Consider the following 15,737-nt stretch of genomic DNA (forward strand, 5'->3'; position numbering starts at 1 on the left):
TAAGCAAGAGAGAGGACCTTGGATCTAAGTTCCTTGGAATTTTTCTGTGACTTAGCATTTCAAATTTATTAGGGAGTTCATAAATAAGTCTTATAGGTCCTTCTCCTTCCAGAGTTTCTGCTCATCTGATTTATATTGAAATGTTACTCTGTTTTGCTTCATAAATTAATTTTACTTGACCTAAAATTATTTTTTAAAATTCTTTTTAGTTAAATACCACTGAATTTCATTAAATCTATTGAGCATAAACAGGAAAGACTTTCCTATTGTAGAACTCATGTAAGAATATTGCTGCATGATCCCTCTCATCTTTTGAAACATCTTGTGCTGTACTGTAATTCTGTAAACAACTTATATATACGAAAAATAATCATTTTAATATGTTAGTTCCTTTACAAAAGGATCCTTTTTTATAGTAAAGAACCACTCAAAGTAATGCGATGTGTGAATGCGTCACTTTTTTTTGTACTAGTTTCTTTTAGCCCATCCGTGGTTGTCCTGGGGTTTTTGCATAACATTAAATGTCGTTTTATTGTATAATTTTAAGCATTCAAGAAGCTTCTCTGGGTTCATATTTCATAATACCAAGTGCAGTCCAATTAATCTGCTATTTTTGGTATCACTATCAAATGAACTGCATTTATCTTTTCTTAGGTAAAAATGTTAAATACTTGAAAGGAAAATCATGAAATTATTTTCAATGGGTTGCCTCAAAACTTTCTCCTGGGATTTATTTACTTATCACCAATTTCTTGTGTCAAGTCTAACATCTTCTTTAGCTTACTGTCAAGGGTGGACCACAAGTTGATATCGCTGTTGAGTTTACAAGTATGAATGACAGTACTGTCGTCACTCATGCTTCTGTGGGACAAATATCTGCCATAGCACCAGGGAATGCTGTAAGAGAATGACCTTGCTTTATCTTCTATTTCCTTCCTGTCTCCAATTGCAAGAGTTTCAGTCTAACTTGCTAATTCTGGTTTCTGCTAGACCATAATTGCCACCTTTTTTGGGAACGGAAGAGAAGTCCTTTGTTACGCACACGGTAAAGTCAGGGTAGGGACTCCATCAGCAGCTATCCTGAATGTGCAGAGTGAAGAACTGGCCGTGGGACGCCAGATGCCTATATTTCCTTTCTTAAGCGAGGCAAGAAAAATTAGATACATGATTTCCCCCTTCCCTTACTTTTTTTTTTCTGAGTTGTATTGACAACGTCAACTTCTTCAGGGAGACTTGTTTTCATTTTATGAACTTTGTAAGGATTACAAGTGGACTATTGAGAATGAAAAGGTCAGATTTTTGGTGATTGTTGAAACTAAGCACTTATAGTAATGCTATGTTAATCATTTTGTGTTATTGACTATACTGAATGATCATATACCCGTAACTAGGTACTGAGTTTTCAGCCTGCCAAGCATATGAATGATAAGAACTACGATTCACCAAATTCGGGTCTAAGCAACTATGATGAGCAACAAGTTGATTTTATTAAGGTTCTTCATGGAAGGTATAATTTTTTTGTTATTCGTAAATATTATGTTCCACTCTTGTTTGGGCCAAGAAAATTCAGTTTTTAAAAGTGTAATACCAAAGCAAAGTAAAAATTGAGACTATAGAAAGGTTCTGATAACTGCCTGACAACAATAGGTGTAGTGAATCTTGGAGCAACTCCCGGATATCTGTAACACAGAGCCTTCATTTATGAGCTTCAACATGCTTAGAAACCCTATTTAACTATAAACTTCCCTTTTCTAAGTTAGAAGATAGGGTGATCTAAAGGCTGAATAAATTTTGGACAATCACTAACCAAGACCTTAAAAGAAATATGGTCAGCCCTAGTGCTTTGCTTAAGGTCATTAACTAGCACTCATTGGGCAATATTTGATATATTTAACCTCTTTATTTTGTCATCGACTTGAGATTGTAGACTCTTTTTCTTGCTGTCCCAAGAAAGTTGTTTATGATGTTCAAAATAAATAATTGGGCTTAGCTCTATCTTGTGGTCCAAAGATTTCGCTATGAAGCGGAGGACTGCCATTCCTATTTCCTTTTAAAATCAAGCTTAAAAGCCACAAAATGTTTCACCTATTGAAATCATAATAATTGGTTCATCTCTTTTTGTTACTATTGTCTTCTTAGTGCGAAGTAGGCCTTATATTCTTGCGTTTTCAGTTATCATCCTTGAGGAAGAAGTAATATGAATTTTGGGGAATCAAATTGTGTGTCTGATTCATTGTTACCTGGAACTACATTCGGTTTGGAACGGGGAACGGGAACGGGAACAAAGAACGCAGCCTAGATTGACTCAGGAACGATTGGGTAGGAAACACATTATGTATAAAATATATATTTAAAAACAAAATTAAACTAAAATGTTTAATTTGCTTTAAGAAATTAATTTCAATTGGAATATTTTTAGATATCTAGGTTTCATCTTGTTTTTTTCTCCTTTCTTTTTTCTTTAATTTGTAAATGAAGGCCAATATACCTTTTATAAAAGGTCTTCTACACCAGAACGTCACCTTGAGCGATTTGTGTCGTGTTTCGTGGTGATTGGGACGAACGTTCTCGGATCGCGGAACATAGCTACGTTCCACGTTCCATGTAACTATGGTATGATTTTCCTAGCAAACCCGCTTGGATGATTTACTGGTTTATTGAGCCACATCTGGGAGGCATGAAGGGAAAATAAAGTAAATATGGGTTTGCTTGCATGACTGTGTTTGTAGTGACAAGGTGTATCAGGATAGATGTATATTTCTTGCTTTTTTAAGCTGTCATTCTTTTTTGTCTATTTTTGGCTGAGATTTACTCAAATTCAATGAAATAATAGACACAATATAATGTGACTAGTTCCTCAAGGGCACTCATTTGTCTTTGTATGTTACAACAGTTTCTACTTGTTTATGTTTTCTCAAGGGCACTCGTTGGTTTTTGTATGATGTACTAGTTTCTACTTGTTTATATTCTTGCTATTGTTACCTAATTCGCTAATCTACCTATGAATTGTGAAAAAACAAAGCAATTTGTGGTCGTTTTTGGTTTATTTTTGTCTCTTTTGGGCGAATTGCAGAATTAGAAATCAAATAACATAGCAATTTGTAGCATTGATTATTTGTTTTGTTAAAATATCATGTAATTCATTAGAATGTAATTCCTAAAATTCAAAAGGTGTATACATGTATAAATAATCTATTTTCTCTGGTTTTTTGAATTCAGAGCTGGTGGGAAAAGCAAAGTTGCACTTACATTCACCTGTGACTTCTCGTCTCCAAGTTCTTACTTGCATTCCAGGTCTTATAGTGCTTCTTTATTCATAAGGGTTGTCCCTGATCCTCCTCTAGCGCAAGGAATTCCAATTACATGGATTCTTCCTCCACATTACACTACATCAGATCTTTTACCTTCATATTCGAAATTACGTAGTAGAAAGGATGTTCAGAGTCAAACTGGATCTGTTGCTTATTCTTTATTGGGATGTTCCAGTCGAAATGATGTGGAAAAAGGTATCATTTCTATTGATGGAAATAGAATTACAACTACAGATGGCGACAATCTTGCTTGTATCCAGGCAAAAGACCTCAATACCGGAAGATTTGAGGTTGCCTCTTGTGTGAGGGTGGCTGAGGTATAAATATATGCACTTAACTACATGTGATTTGCCCTATTAAATATTACTCCCTTTGTCCCATGACTTTTGTTAAATTTTCCATTTTGGTTCATCCCATGGTGTTTGATACATTTCCATGGCCTACATTCTTTTTTTAATTTTCATCCGCACATTTAACTTATCTTTTCATCTCGTCCACAGATTTCTCCCACTTCATAATTCAAACCTTATAAACCATTTCTCTTTCTTTTCTGGATTTTCACAAGGATTGTACTTATGGTAAAACTCACGAGACAAAAATGAACTTGATTAAGTTAATGTCAAAATACTTAATTCTACCAATCGATTATTGTTCCTTAGATATTTATGGCAAATGATAGTCATCTTCTTGTTCAGCTAATGGGGTCTTTTCATTTTCGCAGGTTGTTCAAATAAGATTTCTGAGAAAGTCAACAGTCCGCCTTGCTGTTGGCGCCAAAGTTGAACTTCCTGTGCTTTTCTATGACAAATTAGGTATCTACGTCTCATATTGATTGAGTCATGCTAGAATATCATTAAAATGTCTCTTTCAATTATTATTTTTGGATTTCTTTGAGCAGGAAACCCTTTCCTCGAAGCACATGAAGTGGCTGAGTTTGATGTTGTTACCAACCTCAAGGACATTCTTGCTATTGATAATGTTGATAAGAAAAATGGAAGTACTATTGTCAAGGTTTAAATAGTGATCCCTTCTAGAGTCATTAAGCTCCAGTTTGTGTATTCATATTATCACCCTTTCCAATATAGACACTTTGCCATGACTTTCATGATAAAACATGATATGATTCTATGATTTCTTCTTGTGTTAAAGGCAATACGGCACGGTAGAGCTCTTGTTGCGGTGAGATTCGTTGGCAATGTGATGAAGTCAGACTATGTCATGGTAATTTTTTGGCTGAGTATTCCAACTCTACATATGAATAGTTCTTCAGATTTTAGTTAGAATAGAAATGTTACATAAAAAGGTGTTTTGTACATGCTTTTGTAGGTTTTATGATTTTAGTTTGTTGATTGGGGGCAGAAGAGGGTGTGAGGAGAGAACTTATCTTAAAAAAGTAGTGAAATATTTATATATAGGGTATTAGTCAAGGAAAGTAACTTACCAGTTACAACTGATGACTTTAGGGATTTCATGAGTCATTATGACCTTCAAAAGTCATTTGCAACTTGCAATTACAGAATTATGTGCTTTTGTAAAGAGGTCTATTCTTTAAGTTGTTTAGAATTTTTATTTCTTATACTTGGTCAACTCTTCTCTAATGTTTTAGGATTAAGGCTTTAGCATTGTTGTTGATTCTTGATTCTTCCACAAGGTCGTTAATTTTCATTTGAGATAGTATAATGTTCTTTTAATAGGAAAACTTTATTAATAAATGAAGAGCAACATACAAGGATAGGGATGAGCCATCCCATAAAAGAACAAGAAAATTATATTTAGATTCTTCGTTCATTCCCAAACATCTAAAGGAAGTGCTCTACCCTTACAAATTCTACCATTTGTTTCCATACAGATGAACCAAAGAATGGCGAGGAAACAAATATTCCAAAGAATTTTTAGGTGACCCTTAGTACTAAAGCTAAAGAATCTTGTTTGAAGGAAATTTCAATTTTTTTAGAGGCTCTATCTAAAACTCTCCCCTGACGCCAAATTACTCGCAAACTTGTGGTAAAAGAGATGGTTGTTATCTTTGAAGTTATTATACACAATATGCACCATGGAGGGTTATGAGATGATTATGGGTGTCTTTTTTGAAAGATCTCCCAGGTGTGAGCTTGCCCATGGCCACAAGCCAAGAAAACATTATAAAGGGAGTCTTAGCTTTTCAAATCTTATTGGCTAGGAAGTGAGGCAGATTATAAAGAGGTGGAGATAAACCAGAATAAAAAGATGCACTAGAGAACCTCAAGGAAGTGTCATGATTCCAAATCCTGAAATCTGGATCCAGAGAGGGGCGAAAACTTTCTAAAATGAGAAAAAGGTCAGTAATAGACTCAGTCTTTAAAAAGGGTCATGTCTAAAGGAAAAAGATCATGTGAACTGGCTTGGGTTATAAAATGATGCAACTCTAATTAATAAGTTAAATAATCTAGGAATGACAATTTTAAGAGGTTGATCGGCAACCCAACTATCCTCCCGGAATCTAGTCTTAATCCCCCTCCACCCCACCCGACTTCCTACTATAAGGCTCGTAAAAGGAAAAAGATTAGACTGTAACTTAGAAATGGCCTTCCATGGACTAAGGCAAGAACAAGACGGACCAGCAAGCACATCCCATCTAAAGCCAGGAGCACCGTATTTACTTTTGATGACCTTATGCTAAAGCAAATCAAGTTCCAAAGGGATTATCCACAACCATTTCCCAAGTAAGCCATTATTTTTGACCTCCAAATGTCCAAGTCCTAGCCCATCGTTATCTCTAGAAAGTTTCACCTTGAGATAGTATAATGTTCGTTTGTTTTTCCTGGCTATATATTTTGAATTACATGAGTTGAAAATTATTCCTTTTGCTTGAGCATGATTTGGTGTTAAGTGGTGGAGACAATATCTGATACATTGATCATTATATATTTTGTGTATTTTGAACACTGTGATTACAAGAATTTAATATCTTTTTAGAGCATTCAGCATACTTCAAAAGTCAAGGACTTGATATACCTCATACTCCGAGTATCAAAGCAAAGTTGGAGCTACCTTATTGCATTTACACCAATAATGAAGGAAGTTTAGGACCAAATTGAAATTCCGCGAATAATGAACGTGGATTTGAGAAATTTTGGGGTTAGATGTGTAGTTGATGTGCTTGAGGTTTCTGATGTCACATGAATTTTATGCCTTGATCATGGGAGAGGTGTTTCCACCCAAATTCTTATCATGTTGATTCGTTCTTTTTGGTTGGATTTAGAAATGTCACATGATGTAGTCTTTTGTTTGTTCAGATTACTGTGGGAGCACATATAGACCCACAAGATCCAATACTTCACCCTGGAAGCAATCTGAGCTTCTGTGTAGAAGGTACAAGGGGACAATTTTAATCAGTTTACTTGAATTGACTTGGTACTTTGTGAAGCATGTGATTCCTTGATTTGGGATCCTATGTCTGCTAACATCGATGAGGTGCTTTTGTAGGATTACATGATGAAGCATCAGGAAGATGGTTGAGTGGCAATGAAAGTGTTGTTTATGTAGACTCAATTTCAGGTAAAGCTGTTGCTGTTGGGAAGGGTACATCCACAGGTATGAAATTCTTACTGCAATAAGATGTTCCAAGATTAATTCATGAAGACTTTACTTGAAATTATTTCACCTGCTTATGAGGAGGTTACTGTGTACAGTGACATTTCAAAGCTCTAGCTTAAAACTACAAACCACTGTAAGAGTGCTGGATGGTGATCTGATATTTGTACATACTCCAACAGACACCTTAACAAATATTCCTTTTCCCCCAGGAGGATACAAGTTCTCTGTGAAATTCAGGTTTGTGAATTTGCTTTTAGTTTTCTGTATGCATGTATTATTTTGTTTTAAGCATGTTAAATTTTACACCATTTTCAATGTGTTCTCATGCTCGGTCAGTTGGCCTATGTTATTCTTTCAACTCCATGTTCAATGAATTAGCTTGATCGTTTGGCCTCTTTCAATCATTTAATAAAATAAACTATGCTGCCTCATAGTAAAGCAATTTTTTATCAGGCATCTCTCAAATGCCACTGCATGTAAAGTGCTATATCACATTGTAATAAGAAACCTTACCTTGTCTAATAGTTTTGGGAAAAACCTTGTGTTTTGGGTCCAAGGCCCCAATAATAATTGGGCCTCATATTTAGTCTATGATAGCCCATAGGATGGTCAAACCCCAATTTCAGGTTACGTATCAGTCCGTCTCATCAATTATCAGTTCATAAGCCAGCTCCAGTCAGTTTCATGATCAGTACAAATCTAGCTATAATAAATACTCACAAATCATCCTAATGATGTAAGTTTCCGGCCATATTCTTTCTAAGTAATTCCATTTTCATATTCATATTCAACCTCCATCTGACTCTTTGTCGGTCAAAGATTTTATATATTCATTTGTCATGGAATAACTTGGGCAGCAATTTAGCCCCAAATTATTCCAACCAAGTCAGGGCTCTTTGTCAATCAATGATCATATTTATTCATTTGTCATGGAATAACTTAGGTGGCAATATCAACCCTAAACTATTCCAATTAAGTTGGGACTCTTTGTCAATCAAAGATCCTATGTATTCATTTGTCATGACATAGGAATACATAGGATCTTTGATTGACAAAGAGTCCCAACTTAATTGGAATAGTTTAGGGTTGATATTGCCACCTAAGTTATTCCATGACAAATGAATACATAGGATCTTTGATTGACAAAGATCCCCGACTTGGTTGGAATAATTTGGTGCTAAATTGCTGCCCAAGTTATTCCATGACAAATGAATATATAGGATCTTTGATTGACAAAGAGTCCTGACTGGATATTGCACACAAGTTAGTAGGATCTAAATTTCATTTCATTCATAATTTACTTAGAGCAACATTACACATAATTCTACACACCATTATCATTACTTCAAATTAAACCCAGAAATATTTTTACTTTTTTTTTTTTTGGAAAAAATCTTCCATTTTGTCTTTAATGGCAGCCGGCGGACTGTTTGCAAAAACAGTTTTTACTTTCTAATGCCAGACTATGTTTACTTTTTAATCCTCAACCAAAACTTCTTACTAGTACTAGTTGCAAGAACAATTTTCAAAATCTTAAAGTCCTTATAATGAAAAATAATATACCTTAAATACATGGGAACAATGTTCAAAAGCGGAAGAGGCTCAACTGGAAAGAAGAAAAAGTCATAGACTTCACTTTCTGAATTTCATGTGTATGGTCGAAATTTTAAGTAGAGAATGAAAACCATCTATATTTGAAAGTCTTCAAATGCAATTGATGTATACTCGGACTCTTGTTTACCTTCGAAAACAAGACAAAGAAGAATGGCTGGTTGTGTATACTTGGGCAAATGGTTTGTAAATCTATAAAGAAGGTGACTGCACTTGTTTTCAAAAAGAAAAGGCAACATAAGGTAAAAAAAAAAAAGATCTTCAACCTTTGTTCATTTTGTAGGTTCATTCGAAGGTCTTCAACCTCCTTCGACCATCTTCAACCACCTTCGACTACATTCGATATCATTCAAACGTCACGGAATTGGACTGGGCTACCCTATACTTGGATACGTGGACGTCTCTACTTGGACATACATTTGGCATTACCCTTCCCTCACTTAATACAAATTGTAACTAAGTTTCACCCAAAACATCTTGCATTGAGAATCAATGCCTCTATACTTTTTTCTTACCATACTAGATTTTCAATGTCATGAAACAACTAGTGTACTACAAAAATAGGCAATACATATAATACATAAAATGGGATTTTTTAATAGCATATGTCGCACATGTACATGTGCAACAATATATAATTTTCTAATTTATTATATATCTAATATTAGAAGTTGATATCAATACTTAAGTATATACTTCCTATGTTTCGTTTTACTTCCAACTCATCTTTATGGCACACAATTCGAAGAAGAAAATTGAGAATGTGATAGACATATACATTGGGATTAGCACATGTACATGTCCACAAAATGTTTATTCAAAACTTTAATTATGTTAATTAAAAATACGAGTCCTACTGCAACAACTATATTTAAATATACATAGATTAAGTCGGTAAAAATTAGTCTATTTGTGAATTGCGATCAAAGATAATATTCATCAATACATGACCTTTCCCTTATATAGTCAGAACAAAACAAATCCTTCTAAAGTTAGAAAGAATTGAAAGGAAAACACTGTCTAGGTTCTTCTTCCCCTCTTGTTCCTTTTCCTTTGCCAATGCTCTCAAAACACTTTGTTTTTATTCAGTTGGTTGTGACTTGAAAAACTAACAATGTTAATTCCGCAATTGCTGCGGAACACCTAGAAAAATAATCATGCGCTGTTTTTTTTTTCTTGAACTATCTGAATTGGTTGCTCCTTTAAAGCACCTGCTGCTACCTTTATTGTCTAGGAGAGGTGATAGGTCGCATTGGATATTTTTATTTTGATTTTTGTGTCTTGTTAATTACTCACTAGATGCATTAGTGGTAGTGATAACTAGAAGGTGATTTTGCTTAATTTCCTACTTTGCCTACTTCTCTGCTGTTACATTTATGAATAATGCTACTTCCTGCTGTATGACAATGATCCCCTTGGTCAGTTTAATAATATCCAATACTTCTATGATTTTGATCCCTTTTTAATTTATTTTACTTTTTTTTTGTGGTTTTTAGTAACCATGGATCTGGAGCTACTGACAGAAATGTTGATCTTCCTTATGATTGCCTAGTGGAGCCTACTTTTGTTGGGTATGTTCCTGGACTTGACTCACTTTCAAGCGTTACATATCATCTACTTATACTTTTTAATAAAAAAATTTCAGGTATGCCAAGCCATGGAAAGATCTTGACACTGGTGATTCCTATTGTCTTTTCTTTCCTCACTCTCCTGAACATTTAGTGCAAACTGTACCCAAGATGAAGGATAAGAAACCAAGCATATCCCTCTTCATCCATGCTAAACTAAGAGAAGCTAATGATGTGTCTGGTTCTGTGTCTGCACTCTTTCTTGGTGGTTTTTCGATTTTGAATATGGACAAGGTAATTGTTTTTATCATGGTACCCGTACATGGCATATTGAGGGAGATGACAAAAGTGTGAGTGGCCAATATCAATTGTAATGTTATAATACCTAAGATGGGTTAATAGGGATTCGAAATCTTTGCATTGTTGTCCATACTATTTTTAGGAGACATTCCCAGTATAACTTGTGTGATTGTATAAGTTTTATTTTTTCTTTTGACCCTTGACCTAGAAGCTAACTAACATATTAGTTGTGAGAGAAAAGATAGATTAATGTAAAGAAACGGTTGATTTGGGTCATTACATCCTGAAGCTCAAATGTTAAGCAATACTCCAATTTGGTTTCTTGTGGCGCATTTGTGTGATCCTACTGTGCGCTTTTCCTTCAAAAGTTTCTAACACTTATATTTTGATGCTGACAACAATATCAGGATCCTTTGCAGCTGAATCTGACACAAAACTCAAACAGAAGCGTCATAACACTAGTGGGCAATACAGGTAAAGTTCGTAACTTCATGTGTCTGCTACAATCATGCTTAAATAGCTTCTATGTTTGTAGAAAGTTGGAATTATGCATGATTCTACTTGTGAAATATCATTATTAAGGGGACAAGGACAACAATCATGACTTCATTGCTTAAATAGGCATATTACTGATATTTGATACTTTTGGCATAGGTTAATAATCTTCACACCATCACTTTCTGTTAAACCAAGTTGTTTTACGTTGAAAAAGATAACTCTAAATACGGGTGCAGAATGGCATTATAGACAAAAAGGGAAGGAATTCTAAATCTCAGTTCATCAATATCAGACATATTAGGGAAAGCCTTACATGAGAGTTCAAAAGTGTCGGTCCTTAAAAGTAATCAAATAGGACTCTTGTCTATGTAAGTTCCTGTTCTTCCTCTCTAACAGAAGAATCCACAAAGAATTATTCTACCAATTGTAGGATTTTTTCCGTCGAAGCTTCACATTCAAATTTGTGGATAACCACAAAGACTCAAACTAAAAGGGACAATCTAATAAATCTTAGTAAACATTACCCAAAATAATCCAACCTTTACTCGATTTTCCTACAATAATTCCAACTATTGATTAACCATGAATAATCTGAAGTTTTAAATCACTTAACCAAGAATGTTGTTCCACAAATATTAACTTGCTATCATAGGTTAACTTTTAAAAAAATATAGGAAAAATACAAATAAAAATTAAAATTAAAATAAAAATTAAAAGAAAAACAACCCCTCCCCTTCCCCTTTCCCACTGCCACCCCATCTTCACTGTCTTCCAACCGTCTCCCACCCTACTGTCACTGTATCTTTTAACAGGCCACTACATTCCTATCCATGACATGCAAAAAAGAATTTCAATATCTCTTTCATCCTGTTCCAACAAAACTGACCCATATGAACTTGGTTTTCACCAATATCTGAAAAACAGATTAGTATCACTCATCAATTCATAAAAGATTAATCAAAATAATATGATCATTAAAGAGCTTCCAATGGCAGCATAGCCTAGACCTTTTCCATGGCAGCAAACAATTGCCATCTCTCTGCAAATGGCTTCCAATGGCAACAAATACATGACCAGTATAAACACAAGTGACATAAAAGAGATTCTATAGGTCAGCCATGGCTTCCAATGGAGTAGCATAGCCTGCACCTTTTCCCTTTTTTTTTTTAAGTTTCATGAAGTTAAGATTGAGATGGGTTTGTATTAGAACCCCAAGTAAGGCAATACACGGATTTTATTTTTTTTTTTGAAAGTTTCATGAACAATTTTTGTGGGCAGTAGATACTAAAGAGAAGCATTATAATGAAGCAAATAGTACTCCTAATGTTGAAGAACCGATAATAGTGGTCAAGGTGTAGTAGTGGTGAAGGGGAAGAGGGATTGGGCCAACGAGGAATACGTTGGTGGTGGTGGGAAAGTGTTGTTTTTTTCCAGATTTATTTTGACAATTTTAATTTGTTTTTTTATTTTGTTTTACTAAAAAACCTGCTAAACAAGTTAAAGGTCATCCGAGAGCACTCTTGGCAAACACTGTCTAAAGTTGGGATTATTCATGGTTAATCAATAGTTGGGATTATTGTAGGAAAATCGAGTAAAGGTTGGATTATTCTGGGTAATTTTTCCTAAATCTTATTAAGATCCTAGGCTAAAAGGGGTGTGTGTTTTTTGAGGATGCTTCATATTGAACTTTCCCTTTCATTATGAAGTACTTTTCAATTGCCAATTTGCCATGCTCTTTCCTGGAATTACGAAAAAAGAATCAAAGATAAAATGTCTTTTCCATATGCAGTAGTTTTGTGAGTTGTGAATACATTTTTGTATATCTTTTCCATTTCTCTTGTAAGGTCGGAGTGTTCTGTCCAGTGGGAGTAGTATTGATTTTTTGTATTATTGATTTTTTAAAATATCTTCCATCCCAAGGAATTTGCCTTAACTTCCATTTTAAAGAAGATCGAACAATGCACCAATTAGAATTAGAAAAGTGGAAGGTTGAGATTAAGGGTAGCTTTGAAGAGGAAGAGGTGGGCCGGAACAACTTTGGACAAGTGTGAAGAATGGGGACTTTTCAAGAGCATACCACAGTAGTTAAATATACATAGGTGGAGAATTTACTCTTAATGATCATTAGAATTAATTTTCTTGAAGATTGATATTAGATATGCCGAATTACGTATAATTTTTGTTTCCAACGATCTCGTATGTTGATTGTTTTGGTTCATGTAGTCAACTTCATCCGTTGGATTAAGGCTTTGGCATTGTTGTTTTTGTTTAGGTCGTGAAACTCCATTTATATAAAATAAACTACATCTTATTAGTAATTCAGCATACTTCTATCTTTATTCTTTCCTATTCTAGTTTTATATTGTATATATTTTTAATAAAATATATTTCTATGATTTATCTACCTTAGAGTGACTTGACAAATTTCACAATTATTGTAAAAATTTGAAGGTTAAAATGCAACTCCTGCACCCTGATTCACTTTCTTCCAATGTTTTTTCCTGGTGGATAATATATAGCATGAGCAACCTAGGGTCTCTCTTTTGTTAATTCCAAAGATGCTGCACTCGATCATAACTACATAGCCCTGTGTGCTGCTTACATGTATTTTTATTTTAGATGTTGACATCCACTGGTTGAACCGAGACCTTTTGCTTGTTCGGACCTTGCTCAAGGAAGGTTCTGGCTTCAGTGGCCAAGCAAAATATGAGGTAACTTATCATCCCTCAATATTAACTAAATAGCCAAGTAAATTTTCATGATTCATCTGTCGGGTAGTACATACAGTAAACAATATTTCCGTCAGCTAAAACCATGACAGCGATGAACAATGAAAAATTAAATCTGGTTCTTATCTGACAGCCTGAAAGACTCGTAAAAAGAGTCGTGTATTTGATATTTTGATTTTCTAGGTGAAACTGTGATTCTTACCTTTTCCTTTTTGAATCAATTGTCTTCAGATCGAAGTGCTAAAACGAAAGCCTTTCAAGGACACACTCACATTTTCTCTCCCGTGCAATGGTAAGCCTGTTCATGGCCTTCGCTTATTTCCCGTCTGGACGATTTATACTGAATTGATGGAGTACATGCTTTTGTACCATTACACTGTCGAGTTACGTATATTTGAATCTGACTGCACACGGTATACAATTTAACAGGCCAGAGAGTAGAGTTACATGTAAATTATGAACTAAACGAGGCAAAGGCATCAACTATTGATGTAAAGCTGTGGGTGGGAGTAATATTGTGTTTCACAGTCTTGATACTCACTGTGATATTTTTCATACGATTCCTCGACAAACCTGTTCATACTCGGCCTAATGCAAATCTCCACACCCAACCTGTTGCTTCACCTCTTACTCCCGAGCGTACCAGTCCTGCTGAAAATGAAGGGTCTCCACGGACACCCCAACCATTCATCGACTACGTGAGGAGGACAATAGATGAAACACCATACTACAGGCGTGAAAGGAGGAGGAGGTTTGATCCACAAAACACGTATTGAATCGTCAGCAATCTAGCACCCTTGCTGAAAGGTACGTCCAGCTTAGAATCCTACCAAATCAGCCTCGCAATATTTATGTGAGTTGTTGTGATATTCAATTGCTACCATCCCAATTGATCGGAAAATCTTTAAACTCGACATCAGGTATTAGCAAGTACTAAAACATGTAAGTTTTTGTTGAACTTCGCTTATTCGACATCATTTTGAAACAATTCTTGTAGGTAGATTGATCTAGGACTCGTAATATGATAGCATCGTCCCATATTTATCATTCTTGCCAAAATTCATGGTGCGTTTTTGTACGAAAAGATGATTGCAAGGAGGAAAAACCTTTCAACTCTTTAATTTGCTACATATTCTATTTTATTTGTCTTATTTAATGTTATTTTTTGTTTTATGAATATGTTCCCAGTACATACATTAATTCTTGTCTATACATTTTTTCTTTCTTTTAATATCAGTCACGCAATTTGAATTTGTTTTATTGATGTACAAAATGGATATAATCATGTAAAAAAAATGCAGGACAACAAAATGGAGATTAATCATAAATTTATTGTTTAGCATTTTATTAGATTGGAGATGATGGAAAAACTTGAGAGTCAAGAGGATGAAAAGCATGTAGTACTAAACATTGTGAAGATAAGAAGTGTCCTTGTTTGAAGATTGCATGTTTCTAAATTTAATTTAAGCGAAGGTTGTAATTGTCTTATTAATTTTTTGTTCTAACCAGTTTGCCTTATTTGCTTTTGACATGGAGATTAGAACATTGGGTATAGTGGACTAAAGTAGTGAGGTAGTTAAAAATAATAGAAAATAGATATTATGGAGTTAAATGGTGGTGTTGTTTCCTAAAATATGAATGTGAGAAATTCATTTAGACAAATTAAAATGAAAAATGGGCCAATTTAATGGGACAAATAAAAATAAAATAAAGAGAAAATAGTTAAAATAATGTAAGGTTAATATTTTGTTATTTTGATAAGTCTAAAATTCCCTCAAGGGAAGGGAAAAAAACCAATCCATCTAAACGGTTAGTCATTACTAATGGTTTGTTTGGTACTATTTAGTTGTGAAAAGATGATAGTCTCACAATTAACTAAATAGTCCATTTAAAGTATTCAAAATTTTAAAACACCCAACCCAACCTATTCATTGAATTTTTGAAATTGTTGAGCGAAAAAATAAAAAAAAGTAATTAAATAAGCGAAATTTTAAACAAATCCCAAAAGTAAGCGTCTAAACCCCAAAGCTGTGCTTTGAAGCTGTTCGCAGTTACTAACTGCGAACAGCATATAAGACAAACTAGCTGTTCGCAGTTAGTGCGAACAGCTATTTTGTCTTATATGCTATTCGCAGTTAGTAACT

General features: G+C 34.5%; 1 protein-coding gene across 3 annotated transcripts in view; it reads left to right on the top strand.

The window, feature by feature from the left end:
* LOC130808978 (nuclear pore complex protein GP210) overlaps window positions 1–15,296 on the top strand; it is a 29,753-nt gene extending 14,457 nt beyond the window's left edge. The window contains exons 20-36 of one of the 3 annotated variants that reach the window (XM_057674558.1): window positions 780–899; window positions 991–1,146; window positions 1,228–1,290; window positions 1,392–1,507; window positions 3,220–3,628; window positions 4,033–4,123; window positions 4,210–4,322; window positions 4,461–4,532; window positions 6,587–6,662; window positions 6,777–6,884; window positions 6,983–7,124; window positions 9,995–10,069; window positions 10,144–10,360; window positions 10,774–10,840; window positions 13,484–13,575; window positions 13,825–13,885; window positions 14,023–15,296. In XM_057674558.1, coding sequence (XP_057530541.1) covers window positions 780–899; window positions 991–1,146; window positions 1,228–1,290; window positions 1,392–1,507; window positions 3,220–3,628; window positions 4,033–4,123; window positions 4,210–4,322; window positions 4,461–4,532; window positions 6,587–6,662; window positions 6,777–6,884; window positions 6,983–7,124; window positions 9,995–10,069; window positions 10,144–10,360; window positions 10,774–10,840; window positions 13,484–13,575; window positions 13,825–13,885; window positions 14,023–14,369 — 2,325 coding nt within the window. In that variant the 3' untranslated portion in view covers window positions 14,370–15,296. Of the gene's footprint in view, window positions 1–779; window positions 900–990; window positions 1,147–1,227; window positions 1,291–1,391; window positions 1,508–3,219; window positions 3,629–4,032; window positions 4,124–4,209; window positions 4,323–4,460; window positions 4,533–5,160; window positions 5,208–5,490; window positions 6,522–6,586; window positions 6,663–6,776; window positions 6,885–6,982; window positions 7,125–9,994; window positions 10,070–10,143; window positions 10,361–10,773; window positions 10,841–13,483; window positions 13,576–13,824; window positions 13,886–14,022 lie in introns of those variants that run through there. The other 2 variants (XM_057674559.1, XM_057674560.1) reach the window with 2 other exon arrangements.
* The last annotated feature ends 441 nt before the right edge of the window (window positions 15,297–15,737 follow it).

This window comes from Amaranthus tricolor, chromosome 3 (genome assembly GCF_026212465.1).
Source record: "Amaranthus tricolor cultivar Red isolate AtriRed21 chromosome 3, ASM2621246v1, whole genome shotgun sequence".
Classification (NCBI taxonomy): domain Eukaryota; kingdom Viridiplantae; phylum Streptophyta; class Magnoliopsida; order Caryophyllales; family Amaranthaceae; genus Amaranthus; species Amaranthus tricolor.